This window comes from Podarcis pityusensis, assembly GCF_964106645.2.
Source record: "Podarcis pityusensis genome assembly, chromosome: 3".
Classification (NCBI taxonomy): Eukaryota; Metazoa; Chordata; class Lepidosauria; order Squamata; family Lacertidae; genus Podarcis; species Podarcis pityusensis.
Window position 1 is genome coordinate 8026094 of NC_138026.1, and position 14951 is coordinate 8041044.

A 14951-nucleotide genomic window follows, 5' to 3' on the forward strand; every position below is an offset into this window, starting at 1 on the left:
TTCTTTTTGAGTGTTGTATGCTACTTTGAATGTTGGGAAAGCTGCCTATAAATGTTTTAGACAAAGAAATAAAAAAGTTTTCGGGTCCAGGCTGTCTGCACCAGAACTGATCTGTCTCCTGTTTGCTTGACGCCATCTGACAGAGAGGACTTCCGTATGCCAGCAGCTGTAAACCCAGGAATGTTTTAATACCCATCCAGGTTCCAGTTGCCTGCCAATTTCCAAGAGAGGACCACCAAAATGATCTAGCCCAACTCTGCTAATAGTTTCAGTATCAAATGAGTGGTTCCATCCCCAAGCCACTGAACACGTAATATTCAGGGGGACAGGCTTCCATTAACTGTTCAATTGATGCCATTTAAAACACTGGATTTCTCCCCATTTCTTCAGCACATGCCTAGGTGTGGTGTGATTATTGGAACTGCTAGCAACTTATAAGCTTGGAACCAGGGAACTGCCATTCTTTTGTGTGAACTTGTGTGTGTTTCTTTCCTTTGTGGAAAGTGACACAATGGCAACACAACCTGCTGCACTGTTAACCTGAGTTCTATGGTTCTTTCATCCTGTTAAGTGTGCATAGCCTTACATTCATATGGTGGAACACTCATAATTCTTTTAAAAAATGAAGCAAGGGGAAGAAAATATAGTTGAAATCTTTACACAGCCAAGAAGCTCACTAGGCCAGTTGTCTATTACTCTCTCAGCCTAACCTGTCACACAGGGTTACTGTGAGCCAGTTATATCCACTGCTGGAAGATAGCAATCTTCCTGCTGTCATTCTCACCTTGACCTCTGATACTATTGTAATGTGCGCTCAGGGAGGTTGTGAAGACAGTCTGGAAACTTCAGCGTGTGGAAAATGTGGTCACTCACCAAATGAGGTGAGGCAGGTGGTTACTAGGGAACGGGCCTTTTCAGTGGTGGCACCTCAGCTGTGAAAAGCCCTCCCCAGAGAGGGTTGTACAGCACTCAGATTGCAGACTTTGGGGCCCTAGTTAAAGAGCTTTTTTAAAATTTCCCCCTTTTTATTTTTAGTTACATGTTTATAGTGTGCTTTTGGTTCGTTTGCATTGGTGGTGTTGGTTGCACTGTTAATTTTTAATGTTGTTTTAGAATAATAGAGTCATAGAGTTGGAAGGGAAAATGAGGGTCCTCTAAGCCAACCCCCTGCAATGCAGGAATCTCAACACACATTCGCCCATCCAATTTGAAAGCAAACTGGACCTTGCTTAGCTTTGCAAATGTGCCAGCAGTTTTATTTCACTATATGTCAAGAGCAAGGCTTTTTTCCACAGCTGGAACGCACCAGAACGTAGTTCCGGCACCTGTCAGGTGGGCGCCACTGCCGTTCTAAGAGAACGAGAGAGGTGTTCACGGTGAATTCTGGCACCTCTTTCTCTAGAAAAACAGTACTGGTCAAGAGCAGTGTGGTATAGTGGTTAGCGTCAAGCTGAGACCTGGGGTCCAATCCCTACTTGGCCATGAAGCTCACTAGGTGACGAAGGGCCGTTCATGGCCTCTCTGCCGTTCCTACCTCACAAGGTTGTTGTTAGGATTAAATGGGGGGGGGGGGAACCTTGAACTCCTTGGATGGAAAGGTGGAATAGAAATGCAATAAACAAGTAAAGTAAAAAAAGATTTGTTTATACCATCTGTAAACTACCCAAGGAGCTATGAAGGTGGGTGGTATAAAAGTCAGATGTAGGTAAGGAGGCGTAGTATCAGGAAGGATGGACTGAATTTAACGATTATTTAGTTAAATATGTCAAGTTAAATTAATTGGAAACAGCTTGCAGATACTTAATCGGCTTAGGATTTTATATAAGTGATGAATTAATATGTTTAAGATCTAAAGATGTTGATATTCAAGTTAAATTTTATAAGAACTGTGATTTGGAAAACCGTTAAAAGGATATGCATTGAAATTCAACCAAGGGGAAGCGAGGAAGTCACGTAACAATGTTAATAAGTGTAATTTTCAATAGGGCTATAATTTATGTTTGTTTGTTTATAATTTTGTGAAAACCAATAAAAAAAAATTGAAAAAAAAAGTAGGCAGACGTGGGTAAACACAAGTACAAACGAACCATAGGTAACTGAAGTCGGGACCCCACCCTAGCGCCCCTTCTTTCCCCCCCGCTTAGCGTGCCCTGCCCCGGGATCCCGCTGCGCCCTCCGCCCTCTCGCATCCTGCCTGCCGAAATCTCGCTCGCTTCCACGGCCGCAGCAACCACATCCTAACCCCACCGCCTCTCTCTCACTCACACGCTTCCGACGTTAGCGCGCACACGTGTACTCTCCCCTCACCCCGCTTCCTCGAGGGGTAGGAAGGCAACACGCGACGGAGCAGCGGCCGGGGAAGCAAGCAAGCAAGCAAGCAGGCGGGCGGGCCTTGCCCTGTTTGGTTCCCCGGCCGTCGCGGGCGCCTCTCTCAGTCAGCCCTTCCCCTCAGCAAAACCGACAGGCGCTTCCCCTCCCGGGAGCGGGAAAGCGCCGGCCCGCCCGGCCTCCCTCAGGCTCCGCCTCAGAGCAGCGCCTCCAGGGGCGTTTCGGGCCGCCCTGGAGGCCGCGTCCCTCGCCTCGGGGCAAAAGGGGCGGCCCCGCGAGTGAGGGCGCTTGTTGTGTCAGCGCCGGCCCGCTAGTGAGGCGAGCGCGGCTTCTGAGGGAGCTTCATTTTCCGCGGAGGCGCAACAGGAGGCCGAGCGAGGGAAGACGCCGCCGCTGCCTCACCTTCGTCGTCGTCGTCGTCGCCTCCCTCCTTTCCCGCCATGGCCGAGGCTCCTCAGCCCGTGGAGACGGACCCCGACTTCCAGCCGCTGCCTCGCCCGCGCTCCTGCACTTGGCCGCTGCCCCGCCCGGAGCTCGCGCCGCCCAGCCCGGGGCAGACCCCGGCTCCCACCCCGGCCAGGGCCGCTTCTCCGCCCCGCTGCGGGAGGGTGGCCGCGGCCCTGTGCGCCTCGCCCGGAGGAGACCTGCTCAGCCTGCTGGAGGCTGGCGGCGGAGAGGGCTTCGAGGCGGCCGCCGCCGCCGCCGACCTAGGCACCCCGGGAGGCTGCCTCTGCGGGGACTTCCCGTGCCTCCAGCACCCGCAGCAGCAGCAGCAGCACCCGCAGCAGCAGCAGCAGCCGTCGGGCCCGGCCTTGGCCTCGGCGTCGGGGCCCCGCAAGAGCAGCTCGTCCCGGCGCAACGCCTGGGGCAACTTGTCCTACGCGGACCTCATCACCAAGGCCATCGAGAGCGCCCCGGAGAAGCGGCTCACGCTGTCCCAGATCTACGAGTGGATGGTCAAGAACGTGCCCTACTTCAAGGACAAGGGCGACAGCAACAGCTCCGCCGGGTGGAAGGTCAGCAGGGGGGGAAAGAACGGGGCGATTTCGTTTATTATTTTTTTTGCAAAAAAAAAAAAGTTTGCAAAGTTTGCTTTGGCGTGCAAGCAGGGAAAGTGGCCGGGCTCTGCAAGCTCTGCCTCCCTCCTCGACGGTCCGCGTTGATAGGGCAGCAAAGGGGAGGGTGAAGGTGAAGGAATTGCGGCAGGGTTTTGCCTCCCCTTTTCCTCGCCTCCGCCACCCCAGCAGACCCGGGAGTTGACGGTGGCTCCGCCGGCGTCGCCTTTTCCCTCTGCGCCACTTGCATCCCGACGCTTAGGGCATGCCCAGGCCGAGGGGGGTTTGGTTTGCCCGTGCTTTCGATCTCTCTTCTGAACCCGCCACCCAGCCCCTGGCTCTGGGACGTGGGAGAATGCTAAGCGCTCGGTGTATCCGAGTAGACGGCCCGTCCCCAGATAGTTCTGTGCCTTCCTGCCTTTGTCAAAGTTGGTGGAGCTGGATGTGTAACTCGGCGCACAGCTGGCTGCAAGTTCGAGCTATGTCATTTCCTCTGGCAGATTTGAGAGGCCCTTAAAAGTGACGGTGATTCGATCCTACTTAGGGTCGAGTTTGGGGAGGCTCTGGGGCAGTTCAGGAGGCGGTAGCAGATTGCTCTGTTCGGCTAAAAACACAGATAGCAGACTGAATGTGTGATGGGTCTAGATGTGTGAACAAATTCGAGGTTAGTACCCTGCTTTTGATTGATTGATTATAACTCTGTGCTGCTTTTCATTCAAATGAACACCAAAGCGGCTTCCAAACAACAACAACAACAACATGATAGAACATCACAAATACAGCACAAATCATATAAAATAATTAACAAATAGTCAGTAAAACAATTGCAATCTATAAAAAGCTGTTAACAAAACTAAAGCTAAACATCAGAATTAAAGCAAAAGTCATAGCACATGATTAACAAATCAATACGGCCTTTATAATATATAAAACAATATTAACAGGGTTAATAATACAGCAAGCAAGAGATAAACTAAGTACTGCTAAGTTTATGTATAAACACTCTCCACACCCACATTATTAAGTTGGTCTCACCAAGACAGATGTATACAGTGGTACCTCGGGTTACATACACTTCAGGTTACAGACTCCGCTAACCCAGAAATAGTACCTTGGGTTAAGAACTTTGCTTCAGGATGAGAACAGAAATCGCACGGCAGCAGCGGGAGGCCCCATTAGCTAAAGTGGTGCTTCAGGTTAAGAACAGTTTCAGGACCTCCGGAACAAATTAAGTACGTAACCAGAGGTACCACTGTATGCTGCTTTCCTGAAATCTGTTCTGATGGTAGCCATTGCCAGGAAATGCATGTTAATTTCTGCACAGCTTGCTTTGAGAGACTACACAGTAGTATAAATGAATAGGACAATTTCTGTCTGAAAAAGTCTAAACTTACTTTACTAAGGAAACAGTTGCCACACACTCATTTACTAATAACGTATCTCTGTGTAGATATCCCCTGGTATAAAGTAAAACATGTTGGGATACAGTACTTAACCTTTTAATCTTCCTTACAGAGGAAGTTGCTGATTTATTTTGTGGCTGGATAGCATCTGTTGGGTCCTGAACTGCTCATTGGCTAGTGAGGGATCTATTAAGGGTTTTTTTAGGGAAAATATTTTTGAACAGAGCACAGGTAGTTAAGTGGTTTTCTCTGGCATTTATTTATTGCCAAAATAGGACAATCTAAATTAATACACTAAGCAAAATTACTGGAGATTGGCAATAGATGTCAGATAACTGTAAATAAAAAAGGAGGCATACAACTGACCCAATATGCTAAGGATAAGGAATTGGCAATCTCTCTGCCAATCTGCTCTTTGGTTGTGCTGTGTGATCCTTTCAATTTCCAACCCCAGAAGAAAAGGAGGAATGTGAGTAAGCTGCATTTTGGGCAATGAGATTTGGTAGCATTTCATTTGGAAGAGGGAAATGAAGTATTGGCCTTTCCACCCCTCCCCCACTCTTTCAGAGGGAAAAAACAAAACCCTAGTTGCTAATGAGGTGCTTTTCACTTGGTACCCCACATATGAAATCAATTATTGGCTGAGTTAATGCCATGACTGTTTAGCCGTGTGTTAGCTAAGTTTTAGAAATCAAGTTTCCATTTTCAGATAAGCTAACTGCGTATGATGTACATCTTTTTCTGTTGAGCTGCTGGTTGGACTGCAACTCCAGCAACAGTACTTAGAAATACAATAAATCCTGCCGAAGATTTTCTGTTTCAGTAAGAGGGAATAGGGAAGCTTTGAGAGAGTTCACAAGCGGATATTCAGTGGTCAATATTAAGCTACATATATCAACACTTCTGCGGTTTAATTTTTTTATGTGCAGAGCTCTGAATTTAATTTATTCATCTGTTATTTACCTTACATAACAATGCTGCAAGTATTTGATAGCCAGGTTGGTACATATGAATTTTCCCTTGTGGAGAAAATAGTTTTTACTGGCTTAGGATAAAATGTAGGTGTTTACCCAGGTAAATACTGTCATATGGTAAAGCTAAGCAAGGCATTTGCTATGTAAGTCAGTGCTTCCTGTGCTGGTAGACTGCATCTAATTAGGCACAAGTAATGGCCACACACTTTATTGATGGCAAACTAAAGCTAGACTTTGGCTGATTCTACACAATTTGCATTCTGCCATTTTCATCCTTGATGTGAAACCTGCCTTTGACATATTGTAGTAGTATACAGACTTAGAAATAATGATGCATTCAAAATAAAAGAAAGATTGATTTGTGGCTTCTCTTGAGAGCTTCTCTCTAGGAGCTTTAAATGCCTGTTTATTTTAATGAAAAATGGGAGTCTTAGGAAGCTATGCAACTTTACTAGACGGATACAAAAATACTTTGTAGTTTTTCTATTGCTTACAGGCATAATGAACCTCCTAACTTAGTTCACAGGAGCTGTGCTTGATGCTAACCTCTAAGATACAGTGCATGTGTTTGCATGATCATAAACAGCAATTGTTTTCTCCACTGATAGGTGCTTTTTTCCAATTTTTAAAATTGATTTTCCACATTTATAACAAATATATAAGACACAAAACAAAACACATTAAAATACCAAAAGAAATAAAAATAAAAGCACTTATTACTTCCAAAATCCAAATTAACTTTCATTGTTATCTGACTTCCTCAAATCCCCTCTAACTGAATTTCATTGTGACTCCTTTGTAACAGTTCTCCAAGATCATCTTTCTAATAAAATTAACTCCTTCAATTTACTATCTTCATCTCTTTTCTTATTGGCTTAAATCCATATTAATATACAACATTCTTATTCTAATCCTAGGCCTATTTGATACTTTCAACTACCTTCTAATTATCTTATATTACAATATTTAGCTAGATAATCTTTAAATTTCTTCCTACACTGATACGCTTTCAGCAAAGTAGATGTCCTTTGTAGTATTGTCTCATATTTGACCTGGAGTAGTCATTGAGATGGTTGCATTCCTTAATAAGTCAGAGTAGAATTTGCCCCTTTTATGATTTTTGATTAGTCATGTACTGGATTGCTTTTCTAATGAGAGCACTGCCCTATCGCTTCCATCAGTTGCTTGCAGTTTTATTGTATCACCTGTGGTGTCATCAGCTGAACTTGCCTCGGTTATTTTTCTATTGATGGCAGGTGCCCCCCTAACCATCTGTCTTACATGCCTGTAAGCAGGCACCAACCCATACCTTAATGTGACCCCCCCCAGGAAGTTAACATTTTAAATTTGCATTTGTTTTAGATTTCTGTTAAGCAGTTCCCCACAATTATTTTAAGAAGATTTTATATACTTTTTTGTTAAGTTCTGCAGTTGTAAAGGGAGGTGGAAAAAGGAATGCTAAAACACATTTGGTTATACAGTATATTTTGTGGCATCTTTAAAAGTTAATACAGTGGTACCTCGGGTTAAGTACTTAATTCGTTCCAAAGGTCTGTTCTTAACCTGAAGCACCACTTTAGCTAATGGGGCCTCCTGCTGCCGCTGCGCCGCCATAGCACGATTTCTGTTCTCATCCTGAAGCAAAGTTCTTAACCCGAGGTACTATTTCTGGGTTAGCGGAGTCTGTAACCTGAAGCGTCTGTAACCTGAAGCATATGTAACCCGAGGTACCACTGTAGATGGGATAAGCTTTTGTGGGCCAGAGCCCAAAAACAATAACACATCCCAATGAGAACTGTCTGCTTATACTGTCATACTGTTTGTGAGTTATCTGCACCAGTTGAATCTTGTCAGGAAGTACAGTGATTGAAATCTGCATAGTACTTTTGGTGATTTTACTTACTAAATCTAGTCTTAGCAATCCTCTGTGCTTGTGTATCTGAAGAAGTGTGCATGAACACGAACGCTTATACCCAGAACTAACTTAGTTGGTCTCTAAGGTGCTACTGGACAATTTTTTAAATTTATTATGTCTTTTACCATTAGTCAAAAACAATTCTCCATTCCTAGTGGCATTTATGTGAATTCTGGTTAAGTAGATCCTAGTAATCTAGTTTTACTTGTTTCTCTGGACGGAAAAATGAGGCAGGATTATAACTGGTTGCCAAAACAGGAATATCAATACCTGAATATTAGTTTTAGGTATTTCTTATTTTTTTCCTCTAAATGGAAGGGAGGTTGTGCAATAAAATCTGTTACTCTCCAGTAATGAGGGCTCCTGACATCACCCTTAAGGAATTGATTCTGTTGCCCCAAAATTTCCATTTTCTCAGTGTTTAGTGGACACTATGATCCTCCCCTCCCCACAACATTAGAGGCCGAGTTCTCTTCTTTGGTGACTCTTAAGCACACTGACATTTTCTCTATTATTTTTTTTAAAGGGGCTAAACATCAGGAAAAGCTACCCTTTTTCATAACCACTATTTGAAAAGAAAAGGGTCCCATTGCTAGAACACACACCGCCCTGGTTATTATGATTTTTAATGGCAGCAATGCTGTTTTGGGAGCCCATAAATGTGTTTGGCAGGTGCTAGCCATAAATCTTAACTGGGCCAGCTGTCTCTGGTTGCCCAACACAAAGTGAGAGTCCTCTTCCGTTCTCTGTGTGTCTCTCCCCCCCCCCCCACAGCAAATAACTTTAAAAGGCGGAAGAACCTCTCACTTTATACTGGACAGGAGACACAGACCCTTCTTGTCCCGTGAGAATTCTGACAAACTATTTTTATTTATTTAAGAGGTTTTATGGAGAACTTGCAGGAAGGGAGGAGTCAGTCTCTCGCTTCACATCAGGCTTTGGAGACACCTCAAAGTGCTGAGGATCTTCCATTGATTCCAAGTGTCTTTAAATCCCAGTGTGAAGTGAGCAATGAATCCCTTTTCTCATCTGCATGTTTTTCTGCACATGCCAGAGGCATATACATAAGAAAGTGCTCTGCTGATAATTCCTTTGTCTGCAAACTGGGTTTCCTGGTTGCTTTTTTGACGCTTTGCCTATATCCCTCATTAGAGTGGAAGAAGTGACAGCTGCTCACAGGAAACAAGGACTTGGCGGTGATTTGGCAGCATTGTTTTCCCCACCCCAAAGTAGAATCAAAGCAATACATTTATACTCCTTCAAACTGTCTTCTTGTATGGGAAAACATTTGTTGTTGTTTCTTCTTTAAAAATTGCTGTGCAAACACATCTTGTACCAGGAACAGAAAAGTAAGCTGCCCAGTGTTTGTTATTCCTATACTGAAGATGAGGGTGAGGCTTAGAGATACAGTGGTGCCTCGCAAGACGAAAAGAATTCGTTCTGCGAGTCTTTTCGTCTTGCCATGTTTTTCGTCTTGCGAAGCACGGTCCGTCGCAACTGCGCCTCTTCAAGCGGCTTTTAAAAAAAAGCGCAAGACGTTTTCGTCGTGCGAAGCAAGCCCATAGGGAAATTCGTCTAGCGAAGCAACGCAAAAACGGAAAACCCTTTCGTCTAGCGAGTTTTTCGTCTTGTGAGGCATTCGTCTTGCGGAGCACCACTGTACTGTCAGTGTTGTAGGTTCATTGTTATCTCCATATTGCAGGCTTGGCTAGTGGGAGGAGGTGTTGAGGGAGTGAGTAGTTTACAAGAGCTTTGAATTGTAGTCCGTTAGTGGTCCCTGCATTTCAGGCTGCTGAGAGGGGATGAGATTGATAGCGGGTTTCTAATTAGGGTTTGAATAACTGATATCTACTTCATCTGTACTAGTGAAATACAATTGCACAGTAAGGTAAAGGTAAAGGGACCCCTGACAGTTAGGTCCAGTCGTGGCCGACTCTGGGGTTGCGGCGCTCATCTCGCTTTATTGGCCAAGGGAGCTTCCGGGTCATGTGGCCAGCATGACTAAGCCGCTTCTGGCGAACCAGAGCAGTGCACGGAAACACCATTTACCTTCCCGCTGGAGCGGTACCTATTTATCTACTTGCACTTTGACGTGCTTTCGAACTGCTAGGTTGGCAGGAGCTGGGACAGAGCAACGGGAGGTCACCCCGTCGCGGGGATTCAAACCGCCAACCTTCTGATCAGCAAGTCCTAGGCTCTGTGGTTTAACCCACAGCGCCACCCACGTCCCTTTACAATTGCACAGTACACCTGTGCTATTAACATTAGCAGAAGTTGTGGTGGGGATGTGCTGCTCATCCCCAGCTGTGTCAGTGTGGTTGGCACAATGCGAATACAGGCGCAGGAGTGCCAGATGGGCTTCACCAGCATGCTTGCACCACACTGACCTCACCACTTTATTTATTTTGCCTCTCCTGCACTCTGTCCCAGTATATGGCAGCAACTCGGCTGGAGGGAGGTCAGGTGAGTGGTACAGCTCCACCACACCTTCCTCTATGGTTTATTAAGATACAGATAGAGCAGTTGCATAACAGGATATGCAGATGTCACATGAACACGTTTTGCCAAGTGCTCATTGCATAGTCAGATTCGAAATAAACTATACAGCAGTAGAAGATATATCACACGTTATACCCCAGGTTGTGGGAAAGGCTGCCTCCTTTGCTGGATCAGGCCTCCCCCCCCCCCCCCCAACTTGCAAGCAAGATATTGACTGAAGGCAGATGCCTTGTACTCCTTTAACTTGCATGGAGATGTGCTGTGCATATGCTGCTCTTGGAGAAACTGATGGAAGATGACAAATTAATTTAGAAAGAGGAAGGCATAGGGCACCCTGCTTTTTCCATCTCTGCATCTAGAAGGCTTTGGAAAGAGGAGGTTCTGGAAAGGGCAACCAAAATGAGCAAGGGGATGAAGGAACTCTGCTAAGAGGAAAGTTTAAACAACATTTGGGGCTGTAATGTTTACAGAAAAGGCAAAGAGACCTAAGAGAGGTGTATAAAATTGTGGAGGAACTGGACAGAGAAAAATTGTTCTCCCTGTCTCATAACACTAGAACTTGGGGACATCTGGTGAAGTTGAATGTTGGAACTTTCAGGACAAAGAAAAGTATAGAATCATCGAGTTGGAAAGGGACCCGAGGGGCATCTAGTCCAACCCCCTGCAATGCAGGAATCTCAATTAGATCATACATGACAGGTGGCCATCCAACCTCTTCTTTAAAACCTCCAAGGGAGGTGAGTCTGCCACCTCTTGTGGGCGTCAGTTCCACCATTGAACAGCTCTTACTGTCAGAAAGTTATATTGATGCTTAGCCAGAATCTCCTTTCTTGTACAGTAACTTGAATCCATTGGTTTGGGTCCTAGCCTCCAGAGTGGGAGAGAACAAGTACTTTTTTCCACAAGGCACGTACTTAAATTATGGAATTTGCTCCAACTAGAGATAGAGATTGCTGCCCGTGTGGATAGCTTTAAAAGAGGATTACTGTACACAAATACATCAAGGATAAGACTGTCTGTGGAAACTAGACAGGATGGCTGTGTTCTGTCTCCACCGTTGGAGGCAGGATACCACAATCTGAATTCCAGCTGCTGGGAATTCCCAGGTGGGAAGAATGCTGTTGCACACAGGTTCTGAGCTGCCATAGTCCTAGTCTAGGGATTCTGGACTTAGATGGGCCTTTGGCACGACCAGCACGCTCTCCTTACGTTCTTACTTGTGTGGTTGCCATTGGTGGTGACTACAAAATGACTCACAACCAAGGCCAACCAAAATCTAGGGAACTTGGTCTACCCACATTACGTTGAGGTGGGATATTTATAGTGTAGGATTTAGTACAAAGATATCGCCAAGAGGAGGGGGTAGTCTTGTAGGGAGTTTTAAGATTTAAAAGCAGAATCTTAGTCAGTTTGAAGAGTTTGCTAAGAATGTTCTGGTAAATTGCTTAGCCCTCTGTTGGCAGCTTGTTTGATTTCTGTGCACGCTTGTGAGCGTGCGCAATGGAGGAATAGACTGCTCTGCCAGTCTTCCCACCAACCCTCTTACTCTTACTGCGTGGAATTCCATGCAGTTCCCTGCAGGCAGTTCTTTGTTGCCTGTGGCTACAAGGCTAATGCTGGCTTACGCACAAGGCTGGAATAAGGAATGTGTTATTAAGTACCCACTTTCCTTCTAGATATGAAAAACAGATGAAAAGCAAAGAAGTGTTTGTTTCTGATTTCAGAAGCAAGAAACAGTGTGATGTTTCTTCATTTTAATATAAGTTGTACATCTCTAGAGTTTAATTTTCTTAGACTGCTTTCCAAAGTTACTTTACATCCTCTTTATCGGTGTAGTAAAAACCACAGAACATTGAATAAGTCTAAAGCTACAAAATAGAGGAATGTTTTCAAATAATAATAATAATAATAATACAGGAATAATATTTCTGTATTATTTGCTGTTGTGTTGAAGAATAAGGCTGACAAGTTAGTTGCGGTCTTGTTTAGGAAACTGCTCTTTATCTGGAAATCATGATGGAGGGTGTTAATTAGAATGAGGACACAAATTTGATTTTGACACCTGTCTGCCGCTGCACAACTTGAAAAGCTGCAGTGCTAATAGTAGCTTTCATTCTGTGTCATAATGGGTAGAACTGAAGTCAACAACACAATTCAGGGGCCTTAAATGGGGACAGCGTAGTTCAATACGTTCAAGAGACCCTAGAATTTCCCCCCTGCTAATTTCTTTCCCGAATTATCTCCCAGCTTTCTGTAGAAGAGGGTTTAAAACTTTTATCAGTCTAAACTGTAGAGAAAATCTTGCATGGTGTTTTCTGCTTATCTTTATGGTCCTAAATATTCCTGTGACACTGGCTGTTCACTTCTATATGTCCTCTTGTGCTACAGCAGTTAAGTGGGTGGCCTTGAGCAAATCACTGCCTGATATGTCTTGCAGGGATAGTGTTGGGGGTGAAACGAGAGAATCTTGTGTGTAGCTTCCTGAACATGTTGTAGGAAAGTTTTCGAACACGTGGTCAACAAATAAATAACAGTGGTTTGTGGGGTGATGAACTGCGTCAGCCTTCAGGCAATGATCTAATCAATTCCAGTTGATGGTGATCTTGTTCTGTATGACATCTTTCTGGTTTTGCCCTGTAGGTTCTTGCAGAGCTCTTCAGCCAGTTATGCAGTACTGATGCAATTGCAAAGGCGAGCACTATTTTATATACACACAAACACACACAAAAACTGAAGAGGTTGTGAACTGGAATGAATACTAATGTCAGCATCCAATAATTGTTCAGAGGCAATTTTTAAACTGTTTTCTTTTTTATTCTTTTTATCAATTGGGAAGTTTTTAATATTTAATGCTGTGTATTGTTTTTAACACTTGATTGGAAGCGGCCCAGAGTGGCTGGGGAAACTCAGCCAGATGGGCGGGGTATAAATAATAAATTAATAATAATAATATTATAATTTAGTAGACTTAAGTTCTGCCTTTCCTCCATCACGGAACTCAAGATGGCATACATGGGATTCTGGGGTTATTTCTCATCCAGACCCAGACTTGCTTAGCTTAAGTAAGATGGCTGCATCCTGTGCCCTCAGACCATTTCCTGATTCTGCCTCCACCTTCCCCATTCTATTTCCTCTGACTGTTCCTCATTTCCAACATGCTACCTACTACTGTAGTGATGCTCCCTTTATGTGCCTGCTCAGCAGTTTAGAGCCATTCAGGATAGTTCCACTGCACTGTTTCTAGGGGGATATATTGCAGTTCTGTGACAACTGCATGTGGTTTCCCTCTTTTCCCTCTCCTGGCTCTGGAGCCAAGTGAGGATTCCCAGGTAAAATCCTCCCTCTATTGTGTGGGCAGGTAGTCCCTCCCCCACCTGGCCTGGTCTCCTTGGCAACGGTTCCCCCAGGTGGGATTGGACAGCTGACTGAGGTAGGTGGAGACCTCCAGGTACCCCACCTGAGAGAAGGGGAAGCCAAGCCTATGCTGATGGAGCCGCTCCAGATCCAGGGGCTGCGCGCGTCCACGCAAAGGGCACCCCCCGTTTTTATGCGGGGAACGGTCATTGCAGTTCTGTGACAACTGCATGTGGTTTCCCTCTTTTCCCTCTCCTGGCTCTAGATATCTGCCAGCCCACGGATGCAGAGTGTCAGATCCCAGGTACTTGTTGAGCACATGGTGGCAATAGTACTGCTTCTCTGAATAGGAAGAAGGGTCAAGATGGGCATTCAGGTATTGCTGGGTCTGGGGAGAGAGAGAAGAAAATGCATTGTGCCACTTGGCTGCTTTCCTTCAAAGGGCTGGTAACTGCACAGCTGTTAAAGTGGATTATTTAAATAAGGTTAAATGTTTGTACTTTAACCAGCCATGCTAAAGAAATCCTGCAAATCTGATATCCCTACTATGCATTTCTTTACAAGATCACAATCTGCTTTTTATTGTGTGTGTGTGTTTTTTTGGGGGGGGTGTCTCCTGTTCTGGGCTGGGGGATTTATTGACAAATATATTCTGATTTGACCCTTGAATAGCTTCTCAGATCCCCAGATGTCCGTATTTCTTCTTTGGCATGGTGGGGAGCGTTATTGATCTACCTCTAATTATGGTATATTTTAATGGTAAAATAATGAGAGGAAATCACCTGCCCTCACCTCCACGGGAAAAGAAACTGATATTGAGATAATTATATAGGCCTTTTCAAGGGTCAAATCAGAGGCTATTTGTTACTTATCTGATCTGAATCATCAGGAAGCAGTAAAACTGGCTGCACCTTTCAATGAGATTAGAAGGGACCTTTGTGGACTGGAACTTACTTATGAGTAGACATCATAGAAGGGCCTTGGCTAGGAGAAGAATGTTGGTTGGTGATGTAACAGCATTTTAAATGCTTTGTGAACCCTCCATTTAAATTCCACATCCAGGTAATTTTAGAAAAGCGACTCCTCAGCTTCAGTGAAGAGTTCTAGTACAGAAACTCCTCATGACATGTAAAACATTTCCTCAGTGCAATTAAGCGGTGCTACAAGGAAACTAATCAATGTAGAACACTCCCATTCATTTTGCTCCTCCCTAATAACCAGGTTAAATGCAAAGTAAAGACTTGACATAGATGTATTTTGAAATTTGTGATTTTAATTGATGTTGGCACAGGGCTATAGATATATGGACACATGGGGTGTTCCAAGTAAGAGACCTGAAAGGTTTGGGGTGGAGCACTGGTGAAGATCCCACAGGAGGACTCAGACAGAAATGGAAGCAGGGCCACAAATATAACACAGAATG

The 14951-nt window shown here is 44.7% G+C and overlaps 1 protein-coding gene across 1 annotated transcript in view; it reads left to right on the forward strand.

The window, feature by feature from the left end:
• The first annotated feature begins 2514 nt into the window (after positions 1–2514).
• The window catches only part of FOXO1 (forkhead box O1), a 48780-nt gene continuing 36343 nt past the window's right edge, over positions 2515–14951 (forward strand). The window contains exon 1 of the mRNA XM_080999145.1: positions 2515–3344. Coding sequence (XP_080855271.1) covers positions 2769–3344 — 576 coding nt within the window. The 5' untranslated portion in view covers positions 2515–2768. The remainder of the gene's footprint in view (positions 3345–14951) is intronic.